The following is a 25,806-nucleotide window of genomic DNA, read 5'->3' on the forward strand; positions in this document are numbered from 1 at the left end:
GACATCCTGCAGATTATAGGCCAGTTAGTTTAACATCTATTTTCTGCAAATGGGTAGAGGTTTTTTTTTTTTTAAAAAAAAAAGAACAACCTATGAATATGGAGGAACAAGCCTTGTTAAAGAATTGGCAAAGATATATCTTGCTTTTGAACAGGATGGAAGTGACCCGTCAACACTTAAGATTTTCAAAAGGTTTTTCACAAAATGAGTTGTCAATAGTTGCTGCCTTTTTTAAAAAAAACTGCCTTTAGAAGAGCAAAGGATGCAATAAAATGGACACATTTCTAAATGGAGGATAATAAACTGAGTCTCTCAAAAGATTTGAGTTTTTCACTTATTCAGAACAGTTCTCGATTTGTGGGCGATGCTAAACCATTCAGAGTGATAAAATGCAAGAGTGTCTGTAAAGAGTTCCAGGAGGATTTCATTAAACTGGGGAAATGGTTAGCTAAATGGCAAATGCACTTTAAATTGCGTAATTGTAAAATGAAAGCATGCTGGGGCAAAAAATAATAAAACAGGGGGGAAAAAAACCCAACCCTAAATTCACCTGCACGTGGCTGGAACCTAAGTTTTCTACTTTTCACTAGAAAAAAACATCTACAGCATGCACGGCGCATTTGGGTACAGTTCTATCACCACAAAGAAAAATGATACAATGAAGCTGGAAAAGATGAAAAGGAATGCTATCAAAATGATTAGGGCAGACATGTCAAACACAAGGCCCGGGGGCCGGATCCGGCCAGCGAAGTGGTTTCATGTGGCCCGCGAAGCCATCCTGGAAACAGTGAGGGAACGGCCCCCACTGCCTTGGCCCTGGCCCAGAGACCCTCCTTCTGCCAGAGACCCTCAGATCTGTCCCACTCCTGCCATAGGCACCCTTGATGCGAACGATGTAGAGCTGGCCACGCCCACCCAGTAGGCCACACACACTCTAGCCACGCCCACCCAGTAGGCCACACCCACCCTGGCCATACCCACCCGGCCCCTTGAGGGCAACCGCAATGCTTATCCGGCCCTCAATGAAATTGAGTTTGACACCCCTGGATTAGGGGAACCACAACACTTCCCTTCCATAAAAGGGTAGAATGTTTGTTAGTCTTCGATTTGGAAAAAGGTGACCAAAGAGGGATGTATTTGAGGTTTAAGTTATGCAAAGTGTGTGTGTGTGGGGGGGGGGAAATGGACAGGGAGAAATTATTTTCTTCTCTTAAAACACCAGTGCCACGATCCAAAGAGTTAATTGGAAGATTTAAAACAGATGAACGGAGACACACATAATTCTGGGAAATGCATGTCCACAAGATGTGGGAAGAACCATGGGATGACTTTAAAGAGAGATAAAGCAGGGGTGTCCAACTTATACAACTTTTAAGACTTGTGGATTTCAACTCTCAGAATTCCACAGCTAAGGTTTGATACTCCTGGAGTGGAAGAATACTTGATCCTTTCAGAGGCATCTGGTTAGCAGGATGAGAAGCAAAAGGTTGTTATATTCTAGAGGAAATGTATTTGCCAGCCTCAACGTTCTCCACAACATACAACCTAAAGAATGCATTGCAAGACATTCACTTAATTCAAGAACTGCGCCACAGTATTTGGCTATCATTATTCATCTGAGGAGCAGTACAAAGACTTTGGGGATAATTATCTGAGAGTGCCAATTTGCCCATTTTTCAGTAAATGCAGAATTCTGCTAGGTTGCCAGTTGCAGTTTGTTTATATGACAGCGAGATTTTGATTTAGTAAATAAAGAAAGGAGCACATTTCCATAGTCTCATGTTATAGTCTCATTGTCACTAAATGAATTAATAGAATTCAATTATGCACACTCCAAAAAACTCCCACAGCTGATGTCCCTGAGATTCCTGGAGTTATCTGGCCCCACCGCTATTCAATTTCTGCAGTTATAAGGACATAACAGTGTTCTGCAATATGCCAAGTTTCAGTGTCATGTGCTTAAAGGTTTTTCAGATACCAAACTAGTGTGGAGAAATATCCTCTCAAAGGGAAAGAAATTAGAATTTTATAGTATTGCTTAAAGTTACATTAACTGAAGAGCTACTTTTACAGATCTTCCAATGGAAAAAAATGTCCCCAGAACTGCCAATTGTTATGTGCTTTTCACTGACTTACTATGACATCTTCAGCAGTTCATTAGTTTCAGGCTTCCATACACCTCTCACCAACTGTTCAAAGTTGGATATTAGACCACCACCAGCTCCTGTAATTCAATACAAATTATTACATGCTTAAATTGGTTCAAAAGATCTTACGACACTCAATCCCACTTCTAGTTAGGACAACTGCAAATCCATCACATTACTTTCAGAGGCACAAGACAGGGCCCTTTAAGTTATAGGAAGAAATGAAATGACCTATTTTACAGTTATTGAAATTGGATCCTCAAATTGAGACTCTTTAGAAAGCATCCTATTTTGAGATGGAAAGGTTTAATCTTTGTTAGGGGGGAAAAACGGAAGCAGCAGCTTCACTCTGAAGTCTAGAATCTGTAATGGCCTTATACTGTAAGAAATCAGTAAGCTTTAAAATAAGGCAGGGCTATATCTCACTTGGCGCAAATAAGGAGAACTAATTGCTTATAACATGAGACCAATGTGCCTGAATTAAGAACTTGAAAGGAGGCTGCAGAAGGACTGAACTTTTCTCAGCCCTGTTATAATCCAATAGGCAAAACAGGTCAACAGGCTATTTTATGTCATGGAGCCCACTCCCAACGGACACCACCATCACCCTTTTCTTTCCCAGCTTTCGTTTTCAATGGGGGGGGGGAAATTGGGACTTCACAGTACAAAAACAATCCATCCAGCCCAATTTTGCACCCAATACAGTATAAATCCTCCTTGTGATCAGCTTATCAAATGCAACTACCAGGCTGGCCTGTATCCTAATCCTACATGGCCCCATTTGGTTAGAGAATACAGTAATGAGTAGAAATTGCTTCAGACAGGAAGCTTTAGGAGATATTTGGAGAACTATCCTCAGTTCCTCTAAGGAAGTCAGAAATGGCCAAATGTAAAATGCATCTATTACTGAAGAACTTTGAATCTAGTGTATGCCCAGATTGTGTAAAAAGGACTGTTTTTGGAAAGATGCTTATATACTTGACATCAGAAGCCATAAACACACACACATACACACACATACATACAATGCTATATATTATTTCAATTGTACCTTCATTTATATGCTATGCTCGCTTTTTTGTTGCAATTGTTTTAAAGTAACAACAATTTACTTTAAAAAGAATAGCTTAACACAGGTAGCATCCTCACATACAAGTTAATTTTACACACATTTACTAGGCAGAGCTTTCTGCTGAACATTTAACACAAAGGCATAGCACCAGATATGTGAAAAGGCTCTTGGCTTTAAGTTCTTCAACTTATTTATATTCAGATATAGATGTGAATTACAATGTATATGAAAAAGAGAAGAGAAAATTGAGAAAAGGGATTTGATCAAATTAGAAGACATAGGGAAACTATCCAACATTAACTGAAAGGAAAATAAGATAATTCGGGAGGGAGGGGGGGAGGAAGCAAACTGTAAAGCTGGATTTGAGATAGAGAAAACTTGTTTCTATAGGTCAGCAATGTTAACCATTACAGTAGATTTTATCAAAAGGCTATGAAATAGCACCATAAAACTAAGACTGCATCTCTGGACATGTTGATGCTTCCTATAAAGGGAATTTATTTCTAATTAGCCATTTTCAGAGGGCTGAGAAGCTGAAAACAAATAACCCTTAACAGTTTTGTATGGAGTCAGCCTTTCTTCTCCAAATGGTCCCAGATACTCTCCATAAAACCAAATAAACAACAGCCCAAAAATTAGTTTTAGAACAGAGAGGTTTCAGATATTACCTCTGGCCCAACCAACTCCTATCATGATTAGCCAGGCATCTGCAAAGCGTTTATGCGCGTGAACAATTCCACCTGTTATCTTCCAGGTTCTTGTCACTTCCTTCATTCCTGCAATCATCAGTCGTATAGGTGGAAAACATAAACAGCGGTAGGCTAGATCATGTGGGCAGTAAAATATAAGATACCTAAACAATCAGGAGGAAAAGGTTCAGTCTCCCAAAGATGCTTATAGCAAAAGAATGCCAACTATGCAAGCATGAAACACATTCTCAATTAAGAAACCTTCTTAAACATAAATAAGAAATAACAGATAGTGTGAGGCTGCACGCTCTTTAAATATGTATTGCCGGACTTTCAATAAATTAAATTTCAATATCTATTATCTTAGGATACCCGGCAAGTTAAACATTCATTTAAATATTGCTGCTCCTTATATGCTTTTTAAAAATGTTGGCTTTATTTCTTACTACATAGTGATTTTTCAAATTTTATGTCTGGGAAAATTATATAGTGGATACCTAGCCTTAAAGGTGGGCTTAATATATAATATTGATGCCTTGTTTTTTTAAAAAAATATTCTTTAGTTATGACTTGAGAGCGTAGAATATGTGCACACATACACACAACCTAATTATATAACTGCAAGACCTCATGACCTTACATGCATGTTCTTAAGCTTTACACTTTAGCTTAACCCCTGTATATAAAGAACTATGCCAGACACATCTCTAAGTCATATATGGAGTTTGTGACAGAAAGTTTAAGTACAAATAAGAGAAATGGAAAAAGAAAATGCAGATGCAGGATCACAATTCAATGGGGAGGGGACAAGAAAACAAAACACAGATTTGCTTCCATTTTTCAGGTGCTGCACTTCACACAATTCTTTTATTCCTTACTAGTAAAGGAATGAATTTATTTTGCATTAGATCAGGGGTGTCAAACTCAATTTCATTGAGGGCCGCATCAGCATTGTGGTTGCCCTCAGGGGGCCGGGTGGGCGTGGTCAGGGTGGGCGTGGCCTAATGGGTGGGCATGGCTAGAGTGCGTATGGCCTACTGGATGGGCGTGGCCAGCTCTACATCGTTCGCATCAAGGGTGCCTATGGGGGCCTGGGCAGGAGTGGGACAGATCTGAGGGTCTCTGGCAGAAGGAGGGTCTCTGGGCCAGGGCCAAGGCAGTGGGGGCCGTTCCCTCACTGTTTCCAGGATGGCTTCACGGGCCGCATGAAACCACTTCGCGGGCCGGATCCGGCCCCCGGGCCTTGTGTTTGACATGTCTGCTTTAGATTATGAAACAGTTTACAAAAATACCCCCCCAAAACTAAGCAAGCCTGATAAGTCTACTTGAGTGAAAACCTACTAGTTCTAAGGAAAAAATCATGATTGCTTCAGTTGGGAGAAGCTTCAAGGAATAAAAAGACGCCATCAACGCTTCTTCAGCTTTTCCCTAAGTGCAGAAAGGTTTAGTGCAGTCAAAATGTATATCAAAATGTCTCAATATCAACTGCTGCCTTTCTGGAATTGAGTTCTGCTATCTTTCTTTTAGATGACTTGATGCCGTTTCCCTCAGTTTTATCTCTCTCTCTCTGTCTGCTCCACTAGTATTTGGTAATCAATAAACTCGTTCAGTTCTTCTCTGCCTCCGCCACACCGGTCTCTGCCAATTCTATACTTTTTTGTTTTGCCCCATTTTGGAATCCATTCTCCCGTAAATTCGAGCTTCCAAACAATCCTGGTATTTGGGACAGCTAATAATTCCCTTTCATCCAGAAACAGCATCGTTTTAATTACATAAGGTTTAGATTTATTTTCCCCCCCCATTTAAAGCATTAATTGTAAAGATGCAACTCTGGCAAGATGCATAAACAAAAAGAAGCAGATAAGAAAGAAAGAGAAGGAAGATGACAATTGGTTGAGCAAGAAAAAGCTACTCAACAGGTTACTGACTTCTGGCTATTCTGGCCAGGAGTTGTTCGTTCTTTCCTCTCTGTTCCCAATTCCTTTTTCTTTTTTTCTTGTGATTTTTAGATTGTAACTTTGAAGGTGGGGCTACCTATCTTTATAAGTTGCTGGGGGGAAAAAAACCTTACAAATACTGTATCTCAAGTGTCTACCAATCAGATCTTTATTTCGGACATAGTTCAGCATAAATCCTTCAAATGAATGCATGCTGATTTTGAAAGAGGCTCTTGCACAGCTTTAGGACAATCTGTACTTCCGAAACTACCAGGGCAGCATTGATGATTCCAGTTTTGTTCTTATTATTGACAAGTATAAATTATAAAACTATACAACAACTTGCTTCTGCACAGGTAGATTAAACTCTACTGCAAGTCCAACTCAACTCCTGGTCTTTGTAATTTGCTTGAATTTACAGAAATGGCTTGTTCCTGCTTTGTTGGGGAGGATGTTTTTAACTTCCTAACCTTGCTGCAGCCCTGGGATTTCTTATTCATTTATTTACTGTAAAAATTGTCTTAAGGCTGGCTGCCCAACTCTGTAACAATGCTGGGTAGCATACAGTAAAAACAATCATACAATTAAAAAGACAGTTTCCCACCACTGAAAGAAGAAAACCTATCACAAAAAGACGAAAATGCAACTCTTGGATGTATAGTTCAAGGCCTGGGGAAAGTGCTAAGATTTTCAGAGCTCTTTAGAACATAAGCTAGGATTGGGCCAAACGTATCAGTGTTCATTTATTATTTATTTATTTATTATGGGACTTATATGCCACCCTATCTCCTGAAGGACTCAGGGCGGCTAACAACAATAAAATACAGAATACAAATACAAATATTTTAAAAAAATTAAACTATCACAAAGCCCCACTAAAACCAATAAAAACATTAAAAACATAATTAAAAACCCTTATCATCAGTCCAGGTCGGCCTGTTGGAAAAGGTATCTCTTGAGGTCACGACGAAAGGACCGGAGATCTGGGGCCATCCGGAGCTCCCGGGGGAGCTGATTCCACAAGGCAGGTGCCCCCACAGAGAAGGCCCTCTCATGATATACTGGCAGTGGCACACCGGACTGTAATCCTAATTGAATTTCAGTGCCTCTAGAGAAAGATCTAAGCAACTTTCTCCTACTGTCCGTCCCCGTGGGTATCCATAGGTTTAGCCATTCAGTTCCTCTCAGTTTACTCATGCCAAGGAAAGCTCTCGTGCTCTTTAAATCAGTGTTTTTTTACACTTGGCAACACACTCGAGGGCCACACAACTCCCACAATTCCACACATCTGAAAGAATATCTGTAGCTCAGGGTTGAAATGAGGAGTCCTACTGATGCTCTCTGAGCGTGGTTGTTTTCTTGCAGACGTTTCATTACACAAACTAGGTAACATCATCAGAGTGAGTAACTGCACAATCAGTGCTAGGTAACATCACTAGGACTGATGACGTTACTTGGTTTGGATAATGAAATGTCTACAAGAAAACAACTAAGCTCAGAGAGCACCACATCTTACATCTGACAAGTTTTTTTTTAAATGAAGTAGACATTTGTTTCCAAAGTTCCCTGTAAATTAAGGGAAGTAAACTCAACATATTAGAATGCATCAGGTTGGGGAAGACTAGCTTACTGGTTTCAATGAAATCAAGCTACTGGTTTGCCTTAACCCTTTTGCCCACCCTTTTGAAATGTAGCCTCTTCCATCCTACCACAGGCCACGAATGGCTCTAAAGCCCCAAAGGCTGCACAACCCTGCTGCACATCATGTGTTTCCTAGGTTTATAGAGATTTCCTAAATGTTTAAAAGTGGTGTGTGTGTGTGGGGGGGGTGTCTTTGCTCTCTAAAAGCATAAAAGATTCTTGGCAGCTATACTGAGGAGGGTCTGTTTTGTGAAGTAGGCATTTCTAATATTTAAACTGACACCTGAAATCAGCAACTGGTAGAATGGGGAATGTAGATTTACAAGTTATCAAAGGCAAAAAAAAAACTAGTTAGAGAACTATTAGTGCCCATGGGGTTGTTGAGTTATCCAATTTGGAGAACAAGAAGAAGGTGGTCTGACTAGCCATCGCCTACCTTTTTTCAGAATGACCTGGAAGTTTAAAAGGTCATTTTCAGAGAAGCAGAAACGTGTGGAAAACCACGTTGGCAGAAAAATCAATAAGGCATAAAAGAGTTATGAAAAACCTTATACAGTAGAATAGAGTTCCCCAAGGTATGCGGCTTTGCGGACCAGTGGAGGGTGAGAGGGGATGGTTCTGCACAAGCGGCCGGCAATCATACACAGCTCCCTTTGCGCGAATGCTGTGTATGTGCACCTGCCGCTCATACGTGCTTGCCTGCTGCATGCGCAAGTGAGGATGTGCGCATGCTCACACTCGCCGGCCATTTCCGTGGCTTCAAACCCCTCACTAGTGGGCCGTGGCCCACAGGTTGGAGACCTCTGGAGTAGAAGATACATTTAGTCAAATCTGGTCATGATATCAGATACATCAAAAATATTTTGCTACTATTTTTATCCTTGGCTATATACATGTCATTAAATTGACAGGGATAGGAATGATTCCATATGTTTCCATTTCCTTTTAGAACATCTTAACCTTAACTTATATATTTCTAATTACCGTATACAGGTAGCCCTTAACTTATGACCAACATTTCTGCTGCTAAATAAGATATTTTTTAAGTGAGTTTTGCTCCATTTTACAATCTTTCTTGCCAAGGCAGTTAAGTGAATCACTGCACTTGTTAAATTACTAACACGGTTAAGTTAATCTGGCTTCCCGTTGACTTGGCTTGTCAGAAGGTTGCAAAAGGGGATCCCCAGAGACGCTGTAACAGTCATAAATATGAGCAAGTTGCCAAGCATCTGAATTGTGATCACATGACTATGGGGATGCCATAGTCCGAAAAGCGGTCATAAGTCCCTTTTTTTCAGTGCTGTTGTAACTTTGAACAGTCCCTAAACGGACTGTTGTAAGTCGAGGACTACCTGTATTTTTCTTTTGAATGTGTATAGTTGTATAGTTTTGATGTTTAAATTATTATATTTTCTATATTCAGTTTGGAATTCAGGTAATAAATAAAATACTCTTCTAAAAAATGCCCTATGCAATTAACTAGGGGTCAGGTCCAGGGTATGCAACTTGGGGGCTAAAGGCAACACCAGATTTGCAAGCTCTCTCTTCTAGAGTAACCGGAGAGAGGTAGCAGCAGCAGCAGAAGGAGACGACCGTGTGTTTCAATTTGCATTGAAAAAAGATCTGCAAATTGAACAACACAATTCATCGCACAGTAAAACCTTGCTTAAAACTATGGCCATTGCCCTGATTTCTCCATTAGTTCACAAACGGTAGTTGTGTTAACCTAAAGACGGACATGCCCCTTTTGAAAAGCCCATTAGCTCAAACTACCTGCCAGTCAATATGATGCTGTATTGGTTTATGAATTCATGTCACACACACCCCATCCCCTCAGGGGAATAAAATAACCTGTATTGTCATTTGCCTGCATACACAACAGCACACATTAAAAGTGATTAAAAGGCAACAGTTGGCTTCAACAATGTTTATGGAATGTCTACGGAATCCAAACTGGACTGATTTCTCAGCCCACACAAAATTGTTCCAAATCAAGAGTTGCTTATAGGTCATAATTTTCATATCTATAATCTATGTCAGAGATCAGTAATGTATTCAGGTGAAGGGTGTTTTTCAAAATTCTTTGATGATGTTAAAGATACCAAAAAGAATTATACAATTCATTTTTAAATAGAGCAGTATTTATGAAATCTAATGTAGTAACAGTGAGATCTTGCAATATTTGTATAACTCAAGGGATCTGGACCAACATTTAATAGAAAAACTGGAATTTTGGAGATTCTTGAATGCCATCTAGTGGTGCTCGGCTATTATACTAGCAAACACTATGCTGTTGATCCTCAAGCTATGTGAAAGAAAATTCACTTTATTATTTTCTGGGGCAGCAGGTTAAATTCCATATAAACGAATCAGGCAAGCCAAATATGTATACACTGCTAACATTCAAGCCAAAACACATTTATGCATATGAATTTAAGAAAAGTGCTTTGTATGAATCCTTATTCAGCATGACTTTTTTTTTTCCTTGATAATGAGAATGATTGCTTGTAACAATATATTAGCATGTATTCCTTTACTCGTCGTATATTTACCCAATTTTTGGACATCACTGCTTTCTAAAACAGATCACCTCAATTAAAAGAAAAAGACCCTGACCTCAGAGGTAAAAATTAGGAAATGTTTTTTTTCAAGATCGAATTAAGGGACAAGTCATAAGCCAGTTATTTATATTTGTTTCAGCCTACATAAATCTTCACTTGCTCTATTGGGAACATTATGAGGCTCCCCTTGTAGAGGGATGTGATCAGATGGTTGCCTTTCGACTCCCCATAGAGCTGAAAGTCATAGTGCGACATTTAATAGGAATTAAGTAATGTCTGTGGAGAGCCCAAAGGTGCTTTTTCAGGAGGCAACTGGACTTTCTCATTTTTCTTTGAAGATGTTTCGTTTCTCATCCAAGAAGCTTCTTCCGCTCTGACTGGATGGTGGGGAGTGGAAGGATTTGTATTCCTTTGCAGACAGCTGGTCATTTGCATCCTTTTAGAGAGTGGTTGAGAGCACTTGGAGGTTTACCTGTGTCCTCAGGGTCACCTGAGCAGTGCAAATGGGTGTGGAGCCTTCTTGGCTGCAGGATGTTTTTCTGCCCTGTGTCCCTTCACTGTTGAAGACAGACAACGTTATTGGGGATGAGTCTGTGTCGTCTGCATCTCGAACTGACCTATAAAGCCCTAAATGGCTTGGGTCCGGGTTATCTGAGGGAACACCTGCTGCCGGCATCAAGTTCCCTTTGTCCAGTGCGCTCCCACAGGGAGGGTCTTCTCAGGGTGCCACCGGTAAGATTGCCGGCAGACAACACCCAGGGATAGGGCCTTCTCAGTGGGGGCGCCTGCCCTTTGGAACCAGCTGCCAGTGGAGCTGAGGACTGCCCCCAACCTCCGTTCATTCCGCCGGGACCTGAAGACCTGGGTCTTCGAGCTCTCTGGCCCAGGCTGAGAATCATTTTTAATTTTAACTGGGGTTTTATTTATGCAGGGACAAATATAATTTTTTTAAATTTGTTTTTAACTTTTGTATCTTGGTTTTTTAATCACCCTGTAAACCGCCCTGAGTCCTTCGGGAAAGGGCGGTATATAAATGTAATAAAATAAATAAAAAATAAAATAAATGGTTCCTGTGGTCTGCAATGTTTTCGGGAAATCCGTTCATACTCCCACACCATTCAAAGGGTGTTCAACCCAAAGTGCATAACTAAACGCCTATGGAGATTCTCAGTCATCCAGGTCAGGGTTGTTCCAAAGGTGCTTTTTCAGGAGGCAACTGGGCATTCTTGTTTTTATTTCTTCTTTGTTTCACTTCTCATCCGAGAAGCTTCTTCAGCACTGAGTGGATGGATGGTGGGGAATGGAAGGATTCCACTTTCAGTTGCCTCCTGAGAAAGCACCTTTGGGGCAACCGTGACCTAGATGATTGGGGAATCTCCATAAATACGTCTTGGAAAGGAACGGGATGCAGGGTCTCTGCAGCTGCTTCTTACCATGACATTCTTGCAGAGAGGCAGGGAATGAAGATGTCCATTGAGCTTGGTCTCTTTCTGACTGATTAAGTTAGAAAATTGAGCTTCACAACCATTTAAGTCTCCAATCGGTAGCCCTTCATACGCAAAGATCATTCTCCCGTAAGCACATCTCACCGTATCTACAATCCGGCTTCAGCAGCTTGGGATAAATCTCAACTTGTCAATCATTTGTGACAAGACTAGCAAAACATGGATTCAGATACCAAGTTAGTTTTTTCTGTTTATGAAAATGGGAAGGAGGCAACTCTGGCTATTTCCTCTTTACCTCATTCCTAATACTACCATCACCACTGACGGAGATTCCCCAGCATCTTCAGGCAGCCAAGAACATACTGACATGTGTGGATAGATAGACAGATGATAGACAGACAGACAGACAGACAGACAGACAGACAGACAGACAGACAGACAGACAGATAAGAAAATAATTTGGAAACCCCATGGTATTAGCAGAAATTGTTCACATAAAAGAAACTTTGAAATCAAGCTACGTGTTTCGCAGAAGAAACTTTGTCTGTCAGGCCACAAACCAAATGGCTTAAGAGGCAAAGCATATTCTCGCCCTGCCATTAAGTACTAGCCCATATTTATTAGTGCTTGAGCTAAGAACCTTCTGTGGCGAAAGGAAACTGCACTAAACAAAATGTACTCAGCAAAATGCAGGCGGCAAGAAGTTAATTCAGCAGTTTATGTTGCAGCAACTGCAAAAGGCTGAGATGCAAGCATTCCAACACCATTCAATACTGCTAATGAGGTTTATTACTTAATGAGAGGCCCTAAAAAGAACAGCATGTATTTTATTTATGGGTAATAGGACATCAGTGTCAATTGCAAAGCAGGCTAAATGCTATTGCTGGGTCTCTTGGTTTGTTAAGTTCACATTGAAGTGTGCATAATCTTTGCTCAGGGTATCTTGTGTGTGTGTGTGTGTGTGTGTGTGTGTGTGTGTGCGTGTGTGTGTGTGTGTGTTCTCTATTCTTTGTGCCTTACATGTTAAATTTCAAGCAGTCACAGGAAAGGCAACTGCCATAAAGGTAACAGATTGCTGGCTTCCATTTATAGTCTAAGAATGGATGTAGGCAGCCTGGCTGACCCAATTTTCATTTATGGAAAGCTAAACACCACTGGGTTTCAATTGGAACTTACTCCTAAGCAGCCTGTAAGAAAAGCATCAATGAACACACTTTAAATTCTAAAATCTAAAACCAGCCTTTTTCCCCTAGCATTTTGTTCTACATTTTGCTTATAGACAGATGTACCCATCCATCATGTGAAAATGGCCCATCTCCCATCAGAAATATGAAGTATATCTTTAAAAAGAAAGTACTGCATCTAAAATACCTTCAATGCACTTTTTTTTTAAAAAGTGAATTATACTGGTTAAACAATGTTGAGTTGCTAGAAATGGAGAGAAGGAAGGAAGGAAATAGGGAGGGTCTTGCTGGCATTGGACTACAAGTAATCCTCGACTTACGACTGTAGTGAAGTCTGCCTACCAGTCATAAATCATGACAATGTCATGACCTTCTTTTGATGATCATTAAGTGAATACTGCAGTCGTTACGCCATCCCAGTTCACTATAGGTACAGTTTTACCAAAAAAAAAACAACAGAAGTAAATGTTGGCTTTCGGCAAAACTGTCATAAGGCACAGTCAAGTGACCACATCTGACTGTGGGGGTGGGGTGCAACCATCAGAATTTCAAATTTGGGTCATAAGTAGCTCCAAGCTAAGTCCTTTGTAACTTTGAATGGTCAATAAGCGACCAAGTCATAAGTTGAGAACTACCCATAACAGATTACACCAACCCATCAGCGTTATTCAATTATTTTTTTCATTTATTAATTTATTGCCATACAATCACAGGATTCTTGGAAGTTTCCAAAATTTGTTTGCAGGGGGACACACACACACAAGTATATATATTTATGATAGAGACAGAGACAGAGAGAGAGAGATAAAAAAAAATCCTAAAGCAATTAAAACCCAGACGCAATACAGTAAAGGATATTTGTTCCAAAAGCCCTCTGGAAAAGCTCTGTCTTTAGCTTTTTCTGGAAGGCAGATACTGTGGGATCCAAATAAACACCCAAGAGGAGGTCATTCCAGAGGGACAACTCCATATAATGCTTCAGTCTCCCTCTCTCCCTCATAATAGTTCTATGCAAAATTCACGGAATATATTTTCACAGTCTGGAGGTTAACTACATATTGTTAATTGTTGCTTTTATGTCTGTCATTGTATATCAAATGCTTATTCTTTTACACATTCCTAATTTCTTTCTTAGAAATCCAAAGTGCTTAATAGTTAAGAGTTAAATGATTACTAATTAAGAGTAGTTAGCAGTCATTAATTAAATAATTAACAATTAAATAATTAATAATCTTTCAATTTATTAAAATGTCTAGACAGTTCCTTATATTTAAAATCAGACACTGTTTCAATTATCCACAAATCTATCCATCAGAAGACTTTTTGTTCTCTCGAACTAAAAAAAGCTTTCTCTAGGATGAATGGGTTTTTTTCCCCCCTTCCAAATTACTGAGAGAGCTGTAAACATATTTATGCAAATTTGCTCGATTAACAATCATAAAATTCACTGACAGATTCCTTTAAGCAGATGACAACTTTAAAATGAACTCTTTATAGCGTGGCTTGAAGCCATATAAGCAATAACTTTGAAAATATGTATTATTTATCAAAAAAAAATGCGCCATGTATTAAAAGTTGCTTACCAGACGGATGAGGCAAGGAAGACACCTGTGGTGTTGGCAAGAAATGCAATGGGAGGTTCTGCTAGCATCAGCGAAGATAATATGGACCCACCAAAACAGTAAAGCATAGCACTAAACCAACAGGCAAGTGGGCTGCCATATGCGACTTCAACTACTCCTGAAAACAAGAGAAGATACAAACAGCTCTTTATAAGGAATTTTCCTTTTAATTTTGCTGCAAAAGGAGAAAAGCCAACACACGGTTCTTTAAATTCCCTGATCGGCTTACTGGGCTAATGGCAATAGCACTTAGACTTATATACCGCTTCACAGTGCTTTACAGCCCTTTGGTTCACAGAGTCGGCTTATTGCCCCTAAACAATCTGGGTCCTCATTTTACCGATCTCGCAAAGATTGGAAGGCTGAGTCAACCTTGAGCCGGTCAGGATCGAACTCCTGGCAGTGAGCAGTGAATTAGCCTGCAGTACCGCGTTCTAACCACTGCGCCACCCTGGCTCCACACATTGTTTAATAGTGCCTTGTTTCTTAAGCCACAATGATCCTGCTTTGCAGACCAGAGCAGCATGTTGTAAGGAAAATAAGGGGTCTGAGAGGGGGAAGCTCTCAGTGAAGAAACATTAAAAACAGGAACCTTTTTTGGTTGGTAATCAAAGCCACGGGAAAGGATGTGATGGAGGGATATAGTAACCCTATAAAAGGGCAGAATAGCTTAAGAAAAATGGTGGAAGATATGGGTTAGATTCAGTGAAGGCAAGGAGGGGAACACAACAGAGTCACAACCTTCCTGTTAGTGTATACTATAGATCAGTTTTACTCCTGACACTGCCTTATGTTCCTCAGCTGGTTTCACTTAAAAACCAACATTTCTAATGTAGAAATTAAAGGAGTTTTAATGTTATTAATAAAAAAAATAAACTAATGCTTATTTAAATGCTGCCTTCAGATCTTTGGCTGGAGTGAGATGAATAGAAGAGAATAGAGCTGGAAGGGACCTTGGAGGTCTTCTAGTCCAGCCCCCCCACTCAAGCAAGAGAACCTGTACCATTTCAGACAAGTGACTGTCTAGTCCAGACATGTCAAACTGCCGGCTTACGGGCCGGATGCCTCACGCCGAAACTGCGCCCACCCCATTGCCGTCAATGGGGGAAAAGTCACGATCCGTCACGTGATGTCACATGACATCGCAAGTTTGACATGCCTGGTCTAGTCTCTTCTTAAAAACCTCCAGTGATGGAGGGCCCACGATTTCCGAAGGCAACCTGTTCCACTGGTTAATTGTCCTCACTGTTAGGAAGTTTCTCCTTAACTCCAGGTTGCTTCTCTCTTTGGTCAGTTTCCAATCATTGTTTCTTTGTCTTGCCCTATGGGGCTCTGGAGAATAGTTTGACCCCCTCTTCTTTGTGGCAGCCCCTCAAATACTGGAATACAGCTATCATGTCACCCCTAATCCTTCTTGTCTTTAGACTAGCTAGCCAAATCCAAGTCCTGCAGCCGTTCTTCTGAAGTTGAACACAACGTGGGAGATCAGTTTACATGAATTTGATCAAAGTGGTAGAGCCCTTGCTTCAGTTTGCTGCAATTATGAAAGGGATCATAGTGCTACTCAGAAGGTCAGGGCCAGAGATGGTCAGAGTATACAAATAACTCTAAGTCAGGGGTCTGCAACCTTGACAACTTTAAGACTTGTGGACTTCAGCTCCCAGAATTCCTCAGCCAGCTACACTTAGACAGCTACTTCTGAACAACATGGATCTAGCACTGCCAGAAAGTCAGGCTGCAGGGGAAAGAAATTCAGTCCAAATTTGTCCTTGATTAAAAACTAACTACTGCAGAATTTATTAATTATTAATAAATAATTATTGTTAATGCAGGGGTCTTCAAACCTGGCCCTTTTATGACTTGTGGACTTCAACTCCCAGAATTCCTCAGCCAGGCATGCTGGCTGAGGAATTCTGGGAGTTGAAGTCCACAAGTCATAAAAGGGCCAGGTTTGAAGACCCCTGCATTAATAGTACAGCTTGGGGGGGGGAGGGAGAGATAAAATCTTGATTGTTTTGAAGACAGCAACAATTGGGAGGGAACTAAGAAACCTCTCTGTAGAAAGTATCCACTCCTCAATCATCACGAGTCACGAACAGCTTGGTCTGGAGAGCTTAGCTAGCAGGAATGCATATTATTTGATCTACTGCTTGAAGGTGTTACCTGATATAATTTGTATTCAAGGGACATAGAAACTGGAAACCTTGAATTTTAGAATCTGAAATTATGCTGTTCTTCATAAAGCAGAGCAGATTGGGGGAGGCGGGCATATTCTCTTTAAGGAAAGTTTAAACAATTTAGACTCGATTAATCTGAAATTTCAGAGGGAATTCCTTTGAAATCACACTAATGTTTATAATTCAGGTTTCCTGATATACGATTGAATCATCCATTGATACATACAAAGGGATTTTTTTGATGTGGGCATTTCAATCATCATAGCTCTTTACGGGGCAGTGATAACTCAGATAGGAATAGATGGGGACTGTTGGGAAACTTTAGAGAAAGGTTTGAGTTGATTCTTTTTAAGAATGGAACCCCCCGGTCGGTTTGATTTGTTTATACATAAAGTTTCTTCTTTAGATTAAATGGTTTCCAGATGTAGCCTGCCTCATTGTGGCTGGGAAGTTCTCCAAGTCAATAATACAGGAAGTGATCATTTCCCCACTTATTTCTTATGAAAGGTAGGTTTTTACTGATTAGGCAGGGGTAGTCCTTTGTGGATTTGACAAACACAAATGGGTTTCTTCAGACAAAACTATGTAAATTCTGTTGGATTTATGATGAGAAGAATGATTCAGGGGAATTTCAAAATATTTATATTGTGTGATATAGTTACTACAACTAATCAGGCTATGCCTAATAAAATCTAAAAAGAAAAATCAAATGTTGGTTTCGTGATAGGTTGCTGAATGTGCCAAATCTACACAAGTAGATGAATATTTTCAAGATATGTAGTTGTTGATGTTAACAATCAAGAAAAGAACGCTGCAAAGACAGAACTATAATGAGCATGTGGAACCTAAGAATCAAGACTAAGGTGGGGAAGTTCAGTGCAGTAAAAAATGAAATGAAGACCTCTTAGATATTAACAAATCGAAATGGACTAGAACTAGACACTTTCAATTAGGAGATTATGCTGTTTACTGCAGGAGAGTCCTCCATTTACAACAATTGGGCCCAGAATCTCGATCGCTGAGTGAAGCAACATGTCATGAGACCAATTTGTACAACAACTATGATCCTGACTGCAGTCCATAAACACTGCACAGGTCATTAAGCCTTAGTGCAAGGGAGAGGGTCGAGGCCTCTTAGGTGTGGTGGGGCAAGGAAAGAGCCCAGAGCTCTAAGTACATTCACAAGACCCAGGCCCTTTCCCCAACGGGGAGAACAGTAGTACGAATGATGGTGTTTCCTAACATTTTTGCCAGATCTGAGGGTCCGTTCCTCCAGCATGCTGAGAAAATCCATCATTGCGCTGGAAAAACGGGCCTTAAATTTGGCAAAAATGCTAGCAAATGTTCTGGAGGACTTACGACTATGTTGAAATTCTAGAGATGTCCACGACAAAAGATACCTCAGAAGATATACTGTATATATAAAAACCTTTCAAGGTGAAGTTAGATCAGTTATTAGTTATTATTAAGTTGTTATCCTTGAGAAGAACCAGCTTCCCAACCTTCTGGACGGCTAAGGAAGACACCTAGCGAGACCTCATTGGAATAAGCACAGCCAAAATTTCCCCTCCCTTTTTGGAGGGTCTACTACAGGTTGGGAATGGGAGCAAAACACTTCCATTTTTCCATACTTACAAACTGTACAACTCCAAAACAAAATTCACTGCAATTTAAGAGAACAATCCCAAGTGCCAAAGGCTGCAGGAAGCCCGAGTAGTACTTCCCCCTGCAATAAACCATGGTTTGACATCTCAATCTCCGGTTTACATGTAACACTAGACCAGAAATCTGCAAGTCATGTGTTGCTTTAATATAATCTGTGAACTCAGACTGCTGTCTCCAAAAAGAAACTTGATAGGTTTTACTGTTTGCAAGTACTCTACTGCAACAATAAAATAGCATAAAAGAAACATATAAATCTTATCACAACTCTTTAAAGGAATGTAGCATCGGGAATCTTTCAGTTTGTCTGAATGTTTCAATCCTTTATGCCAGCAGTTGCAGTAGGCAATTAACCCCAAAAATGTAGCATATCTTTGGAGTTTACTTTTTTATTTTATTTGCGTTTTAAATTGACTGGTGGTAGACTGCTTTGATAAGACTACATTTGGAATACTGCCTCCAGTTTTGGTCACCACAATACAAAAAAGATGTTGAGATTCTAGAAAGCGTGTAGAGAAGAACAAAGATGATTAGGGGACTAGAGGCTAAAACATAGATGACCTATTGCAGGAACTAGGTATGTCTAACCCAGGGGTCAGCAACCTGAAACAGTGAAAGAGCCACTCGGAACCGGTTCCCTCACAAAAGGAAAAACTGGGAGCCACAAAAAATGTGTGCACACGCGCGTACATGCGCGCATGCACAGAACAGGGTTTGACTGAAGAGTGGAGCCAAGGTGAGATATGCACCTACCCTGCATATTTGAATTGATTGGTTGAACTTTTTTAGTCCCACTTTTCAGTTTTTTGGACTTCACATGGCAGAGGACTGGGAGCCGCAGGAGTCGGCTGAAAGAGCCACATGGGGCTCCGGAGCCGCGGGTTGCAGACCTGTGGTCTAACCTAACTAAGAGAAAGATTAGAGGTAACATCTGGTTAATTCAGCCAAAAATAAATAAATCAGTCTTTAAAAATTTGGTCAGCCTTTTTATGCTGGAGATTAGTAAATAGCAGAAATATTAGTGCAAATGCTCTGGAAATGTCTCCAGAGACGGTTCCTTACCGATTAGTTATTATTGGTGAACCAGATCATTGAGATGAAGTTATGGTTTCGAGACCTTGGCGTGTTGCTAAATTGTTCTTCTAAAAAAGTGGAATTTTTCTATTTATGAAAAACTTTGGATTTGTGCCCTTTTTTAAAAGCCCCCAAACACTGGGAAATGCGACTACATTTTGCATTTTTGCAATTTACTGGGGATGGATCTTTACAAGCTGCGAATAAATTTATGTGTAAGAGTGCTGGGGTGGCATCCAAAGAGACAGTTTTTATCCTTTCTTTCTAAAAAAAAATAATAATAATTTCCATCAATTTGGAAAAAGTAATGTTAGAAAATGAAACCGAAGATGGAAGTGTACTGTTGCCTTGCAAAAAAATTGTACATGCCACAAGGCAACCTGGGAGTACTTTAGAAACTGAAATGGAGGCCACTGAACATTATTTTACACAATAATTACATTAGCATAAAAACAGCGTCCACAACAGATGGCAATACCTACCCAATGATGTCCATCTTTAACATTCAGTTTGTATTTTATTGCTCAGATAGCTTAGTGCCCATATCAGAATGGTATTCATAAAACTCAAGAGCTGTAATTTTTTTAGAATTTTTTTTTAATTCCGCCTTCCTTTTTATAAATAACTCAAGGTGGTGAACACACTTAATACTTCTCCTCCTCCTATGTTCTCCACAACAACCCTGTGAGTTGGGCTACAGAGAATGACTGACCCAAATTCATCCAGCTGACTTTCATGCCTAAAGTGGAGATTAAAATGTCACATTGCCATTGTAAGTTTCAGTTACTAGTAAAATAATTGTTACTTTTTATATCCTTGCAACCTCAAATATTAGAAGTTTTAAAATTTAAAATAATAGGTAGTAAAATAGAGATAATTGATTTTTGCTGCATTTTTCAATTCTGTGTGTGTGTGTGTGTGTATGTATGTATATATATATATATATAGAATAAGGGACGTGGTGGCTCAGTGGGTTAGGACGCTGAGCTTGTCGATCAGAAGGTCGGCAGTTTGGCGGGTCGAATCCCGAGTGCCGCGTAACAGAGTGAGCGCCTGTTACTCGTCCTAGCTTCTGCCCACCTAGCAGTTCGAAAGCACGTAAAAATGCAAGTAGAAAAATAGGGACCACTACGGTGGGAAGGTAACAGCGTTCCGTGCGCCTTTGGCGTCTAGTCATGCCGGCCACATGACCACGGAGACGTCCTCGGACAAACGCTGGCTCTTCGGCTATGAAACGGAGATGAGCACCGGCCCCTAGAGTCGGAAACGACTAGCACGCATGTGCGGGGGAACCTTTACCTTTACCTTTATATATATATATATATATATATAGAGAGAGAGAGAGAGAGAGAGAGAGATCTTGTCGCAATGTGAGATGCCATTTTTCTCACATAAATTGACTCTGAATTTATAGCTGAACTTTGAGCTCCAGTCCATGATAACAAGAAGTAAGTCACTAAAGGTTTCCAGCTTAGGTGACCAAGGGACAGAATCAGGAATGGGACAGATCATTTTGAGAAGCAAAATTCAATTTAGATAGATTATGACAGAGGATATGTGTATGTGTGCACACCTAATATTATTATTGTAGTGTTGACAACCAAATTCCAAGAATCATTGACCTTTACTAAATCTTGCAATTTCTGCCTTTGTTTCCCCTTCTCCAAGAGAACATTTATTTAATTTAGTAAACAAATTTATATTACTGCCCAAGTTAGACATAGATGATTCTGAGTGTTTGGCAACATTTAAAAATTCATCACACTATAAAACTTTTTTTAAAAAAACACCACCCCTGCCCATGGCAGCAACAACACAACAAATCAGTCTGCTCCATCTTCATTCATGATCCCTAGACACATTGACAAAACATTTTTAGGGCCTTTCCAAAAAGCAACAAAATGGGGACCAACCCTACCCACAGTGTGTGTGAAAATATGCATCCAGAACAATGCAGGTAGTCTTCGACTTACAATTGTTCATTTAGTGACCATTTGAAGTTACAACGGCACTGAGAAAAGTGACTTATGACCACTTTTTACACAACCCTCAGAACATTCCCCCATGGTCACGTGATGAAAATTCAAAAGCTTATCAACTGACTCATATTTATGACTGTTGCAGTGTCCTAGTGTCATATAATCACCTTCTGCCATCTTCTGACAAGCCAAGTCAGAGGACCCAGATTGTTGGGGGCAATTAAGCTGACTTTGTAATAATGCCGCTTGGGGGGTGTATGAAAGCCCTAATAAGCAGGCATATACATAGAATGAAGGCTACTGCTAAGCTTGTAAGCCGCCCTGAGTCTTCAGAGAAGGGCGGGATATAAATGGAATTAAAATAAATAAATAAATAAATAAATAAGTCAATGGAGAAGCCAGATTCACTTAACAAAGGTGTTATTAACTTAACAACTGCAGTGATTTGCTTAACAGGTTTGGCAAGAAAGATCGTAAAATGGGGCAAATTCACTCAAGTGTCTCACTTAACAACAGAAATGTTGGCCTTAATTGTGGCGCTAAGTTGAGGACGAGCTGTAAAGGAGGGAAAAAATGAGTCAAATCAGAGCAACTATATTTAGCTGTTTGAGAGATGAAGCAGGCAAATGTACGACTATTCATATGAACTAACTCCCCCAAATTTGCTGTCTTCTGATGTTACCTCAAGTTACCTTGTCATTCTGCTAAAAAAAAATGAAGCTAATACTCTGCATGCATTAAAAATAGAAAATTATCTCACAGATTATTTCCTAGTGGATGTTACATAAAAATAACTCCACTGAGTTGGTCAAACATCTCTCTTGCCCAATATTCTACTTCTAAAAGTAACACCAAGTGCCTTTGGTAAGCCATTTACTTAATACTGAACCTACTACACAAGATAATTTCCACTTAACACTGCCGGATAATCGTTGCAGATCTTTTAATCCTCTCTTTTTTAAAAACATTCAAATAAATAATTAATAGCTTACAAAAACTATGTGAAGTTTTACTATCAAGAAAACATGACACACTCCAATAAAATAAAATCCTTCCAGCTAAGCCACTGACTGATAGGTGTTAAGGGTTTTTTTCCCATCAAATGTATATGAAATTATTTGTGATCCAATTACACAGCCTATATTGCTTTCATAATATTACTGAAGTCCTTTTAACATCAGACAAAAACTTGTATTATTCCCCCCGAAGCAGTTGATTAGTTGTTTTTTTTATTAAAAAAAATAAATAGAGTACAGTATTGGGGTGTTAGTATGCTTTATAAAGAATGTTTTATAATTTTGTTAGAATTATAATTTGAACCTTTGTAAAACTGTGAAAGTCACGGAAAACAAGGTATACCTTTTTTTTAAAAAGGGGGGGGATTTTCTACGTGTTTGTTCATCAATACATTTCATGAATGTCGAAGTTCATACCTTCATTAGGCTGCGTATTAAGTAAAAATAGCCATTTTGTCCATCCATAATAACCAATCCTCCAAATTTATTTATTTATTTATTTATTTATTTATTTATTTATTTATTTATTTATTTATTTATTTATTTATTTATTTATTTATTAATGGGATTTATATCCCGCCCTATCTCCCGAGGGACTCAGGGCGGCTAACAACAACAGAACTTAAAGGTCTCTGTACAGTAAATTAAAAATAAAAATTTGAAATAAATTAAAATAAATCAAATACCAAAAAAATATAAAAAAATAGGAAGTTTAATTTTTATCTGGAAAAAGTGTTAACTACCTTCAGCCTAAGCTAGTAGTCTTCATATGAAACAAGGGTGAGTTGCAAGCCCTTGGTCGCACCTTAGGAAACCTTGTTGACTCTGGACATGCTCAGGAGCTATGGTTGCTCCTTCCGGAACTCCTAGAACTAAAAACAAGTTTTCTACTCCGGACCTCGGCCTACTTACTCACTCACCCCGCTGCTCCTTCAGAGACAGGATGGAAGCGGCGTAATGCGCTAAGTCAAAGAAGGGAAACATGGGCAACCGAGAGAAGCGCAGCGGCAAGTCCCCCAAGAGCTCCATCGCGACAGCTTCTGGGGCGCATGCGCCAACCCTTGTCAAGCGGCGTGCGAAAACGCCAAGGTAAGCTTGCACGAGAAGGGGGCGGAACCAATTTTAAAAAGGCGGGGTTGGAGGCGGACTCTAACGCCCTCCCCGTGCTTCACGGCCTATTGGCGCGTGCCAGAATGTGGAAATGGGAAAATTAGAAATCCGCCCATCTTTGCTCCTAGGGGCCAAACCGCCCCTCAGGAGGGAGGGCGGAAGAAAGAAGGTCGCGCCACGAGCGGAGGAATGATTGGCTAGGTTCGAGTCTGACGTCGTCCAAGGCTGAAAGGCGATTGGCTGAGCTTTGTTAGGCGGGCCGAGAACACAGAATTGCCGAGAGTTAGTGATTTGGCGGTAGCATTTTGGGCTACGGCAATCGGTGGAAGCGCTTCTCGTTGAGATCCCTGAGAAGTAGCAAGAGTAGTTACTAACCGCCGGTCTAGGTTCAGTCTATCACTTGTCTTGGAAACGAAGTGAATATCGCAAAATCGAGATAAAAGGAGCAAAAGCTACAATGTAACCGTACTTAACACTATATTAAAAAGGGCATTATAGACTTCGCTGGTCAACCTATTAAAGCACCTGAAGGCAAGACATGAAGCAATGGATGGAAAATAATCAAAGAGAGAAGCAACCTAGAACTAAGGAGAAATTTCCTAACAGAACAATAAACCAGTGGAATGGCTTGCCTCCAGAAGTTGTGAGTGCTCCACCACTAGAAGCTTTTAAGAAGAGACTGGACAGTCACTTGTTTGGAATGGTAGGGGGGGTGTCTCCTGCTTAAGTAGAGGGTTGGACTAGATGACCTCCAAGATCCCTTTCCAACTTTGTTATTCTATTACTGGGTAGATGCCTTTTGGACGTTCTGGGCTACAAATTGCAGACATTGATACCTGTCCCGTAATTGCTTTGGTTGGTATTTCTAGTCCAGTGTGTAAAGGTTCTCTCTGTTCTGCAAAGTCCAGACAGACTCCTACCAAGGCACAGCAGAGCACTGAATAAAGTTGTTTTAGTGTTCTGGCAATTCCAGATAAGTCCCTGCAGTTTGTTTTTTTTAGTAAAATATCTGAAGTCGTTTCCCATTGAACCACTAGAACTCAGTACTAGACTTAGCCTGGTATTTCACCCCCAATTCCAAATTGGCTCTCATGAATAAAAGGTTAAGTTCCTGGGAAGTGATGTGTTCTAACAAATGCAAACCAATTCTCAGCATGCCAGCTCAGATGCAAGCTATCTGGTAGAGCTTTCACCTAGTTCAGGGGTAGGCAACCTTGGCTCTTTTATGACCCGTGGACTTCAACTCCCAGAATTCCTGAGCCAGCTGGATCAGGAATTCTGGGAGTTGAAGTCCACGGGTCATAAAAGAGCCAAGGTTGCCTACCCCTGACCTAGACATTTGGCTGGCTGAAACAACAGTGAGGACGGGCTATATCAGGGGTCTTCAAACTTGGCCCTTTTATGACTTGTGGACTTCAACTCCCAGAATTCCTCAGCCAGGCATGCTGGCTGAGGAATTCTGGGAGCTGAAGTCCACAAGTCATAAAAGGGCCAAGTTTGAAGACCCCTGGGCTATATAGTTTTTTATCTCTTCAGAAGCCCCTTTTTCTCATCTGTCAAACACAGTAGCTATTAGCTGGTGATAACTCTAGCTTTATAAAAAAATGCATTCATTACTGAGCTCAGAATACAAATAGGTCATAAAAAGTATAAAAGATATGTTAACCTTATTTTTGTCACTTCATTAATACCATATTTTGGGACCTGTGCAGTGGCCAGGAGTCCCACTGAAGCCCTACCTAGTCAGATACATTCTTTGCTAAACTATACATGTACCTTGCGAAACTACATATGTAGATACAACATAAATTATTGTTGAAATGAACAATTAAAATTTGGAATCTGCGTGCTTCCAGAACAGGCTCTTAACATGCATAAATAGCAGTTGGCAGTAGCATAATAACTTCTTGTACAGATATATTTAAAATCCTATTTCTGCATTAAAAATTGAAGCTACTTCTTTAAGATATGTAGTCCAATAAAATATTTGTCAATGACCATAATAATCATAACATAAAAAATGCTGTAAGTCAAATGTCACGTTTGTTTTTAGAGGAAATTCTCTTAATCTTCTTGAGCACTGATTATAGGTCATTTAGCAGATTCGTCTGTAATCAGTTTGATTAATTATACTTATTCTTTACCCAGCAATGTTAAGCAGGATTCTTTCTTCCTCCCTTTATTCAATAAGTTGCAATGCCAGCCTCATCCATAACTGAAAAGTGGATCTTGAATAATTATATCAGACATTAAGTTTGCAGACATCATAAAAGCATAAAATCATGTTCTTTGCAGTTCTGCTTGATTTCCACTGAGTGGCAATAGATGTACACATAGGAAATATAAATCCAATTATATCTGACTTCTGCTCACAGGTGAAGCAAGACTGAGGCAGAGGATCAAAGAAAAACGTGAACACTGCCAGCTTGAGATCAAATATGGACTAAACTCTATCCTAGCAGTTGAGATAGGATAAGGTAAAGGTAAAGG

The 25,806-nt window shown here is 40.0% G+C and overlaps 1 protein-coding gene across 3 annotated transcripts in view; it reads right to left on the reverse strand.

The window, feature by feature from the left end:
• TMEM38B (transmembrane protein 38B) overlaps positions 1-23,254 on the reverse strand; it is a 41,042-nt gene extending 17,788 nt beyond the window's left edge. For 2 of the 3 annotated variants that reach the window (XM_081321324.1, XM_081321323.1), the window contains exons 1-4: positions 23,127-23,254; positions 14,260-14,416; positions 3,888-4,072; positions 2,137-2,224 (exon numbers count right to left, since the gene is read on the reverse strand). In XM_081321324.1, coding sequence (XP_081177450.1) covers positions 2,137-2,224; positions 3,888-4,072; positions 14,260-14,416; positions 23,127-23,235 — 539 coding nt within the window. In that variant the 5' untranslated portion in view covers positions 23,236-23,254. Of the gene's footprint in view, positions 1-2,136; positions 2,225-3,887; positions 4,073-14,259; positions 14,417-22,949; positions 23,106-23,126 lie in introns of those variants that run through there. The other variant, XM_081321325.1, reaches the window with a different exon arrangement.
• Between the last annotated feature and the right edge of the window lie 2,552 nt (positions 23,255-25,806).

The sequence above is a fragment of the Vipera berus genome (genome assembly GCF_964194415.1).
Source record: "Vipera berus genome assembly, chromosome: 2".
Taxonomy (NCBI): Eukaryota; Metazoa; Chordata; class Lepidosauria; order Squamata; family Viperidae; genus Vipera; species Vipera berus.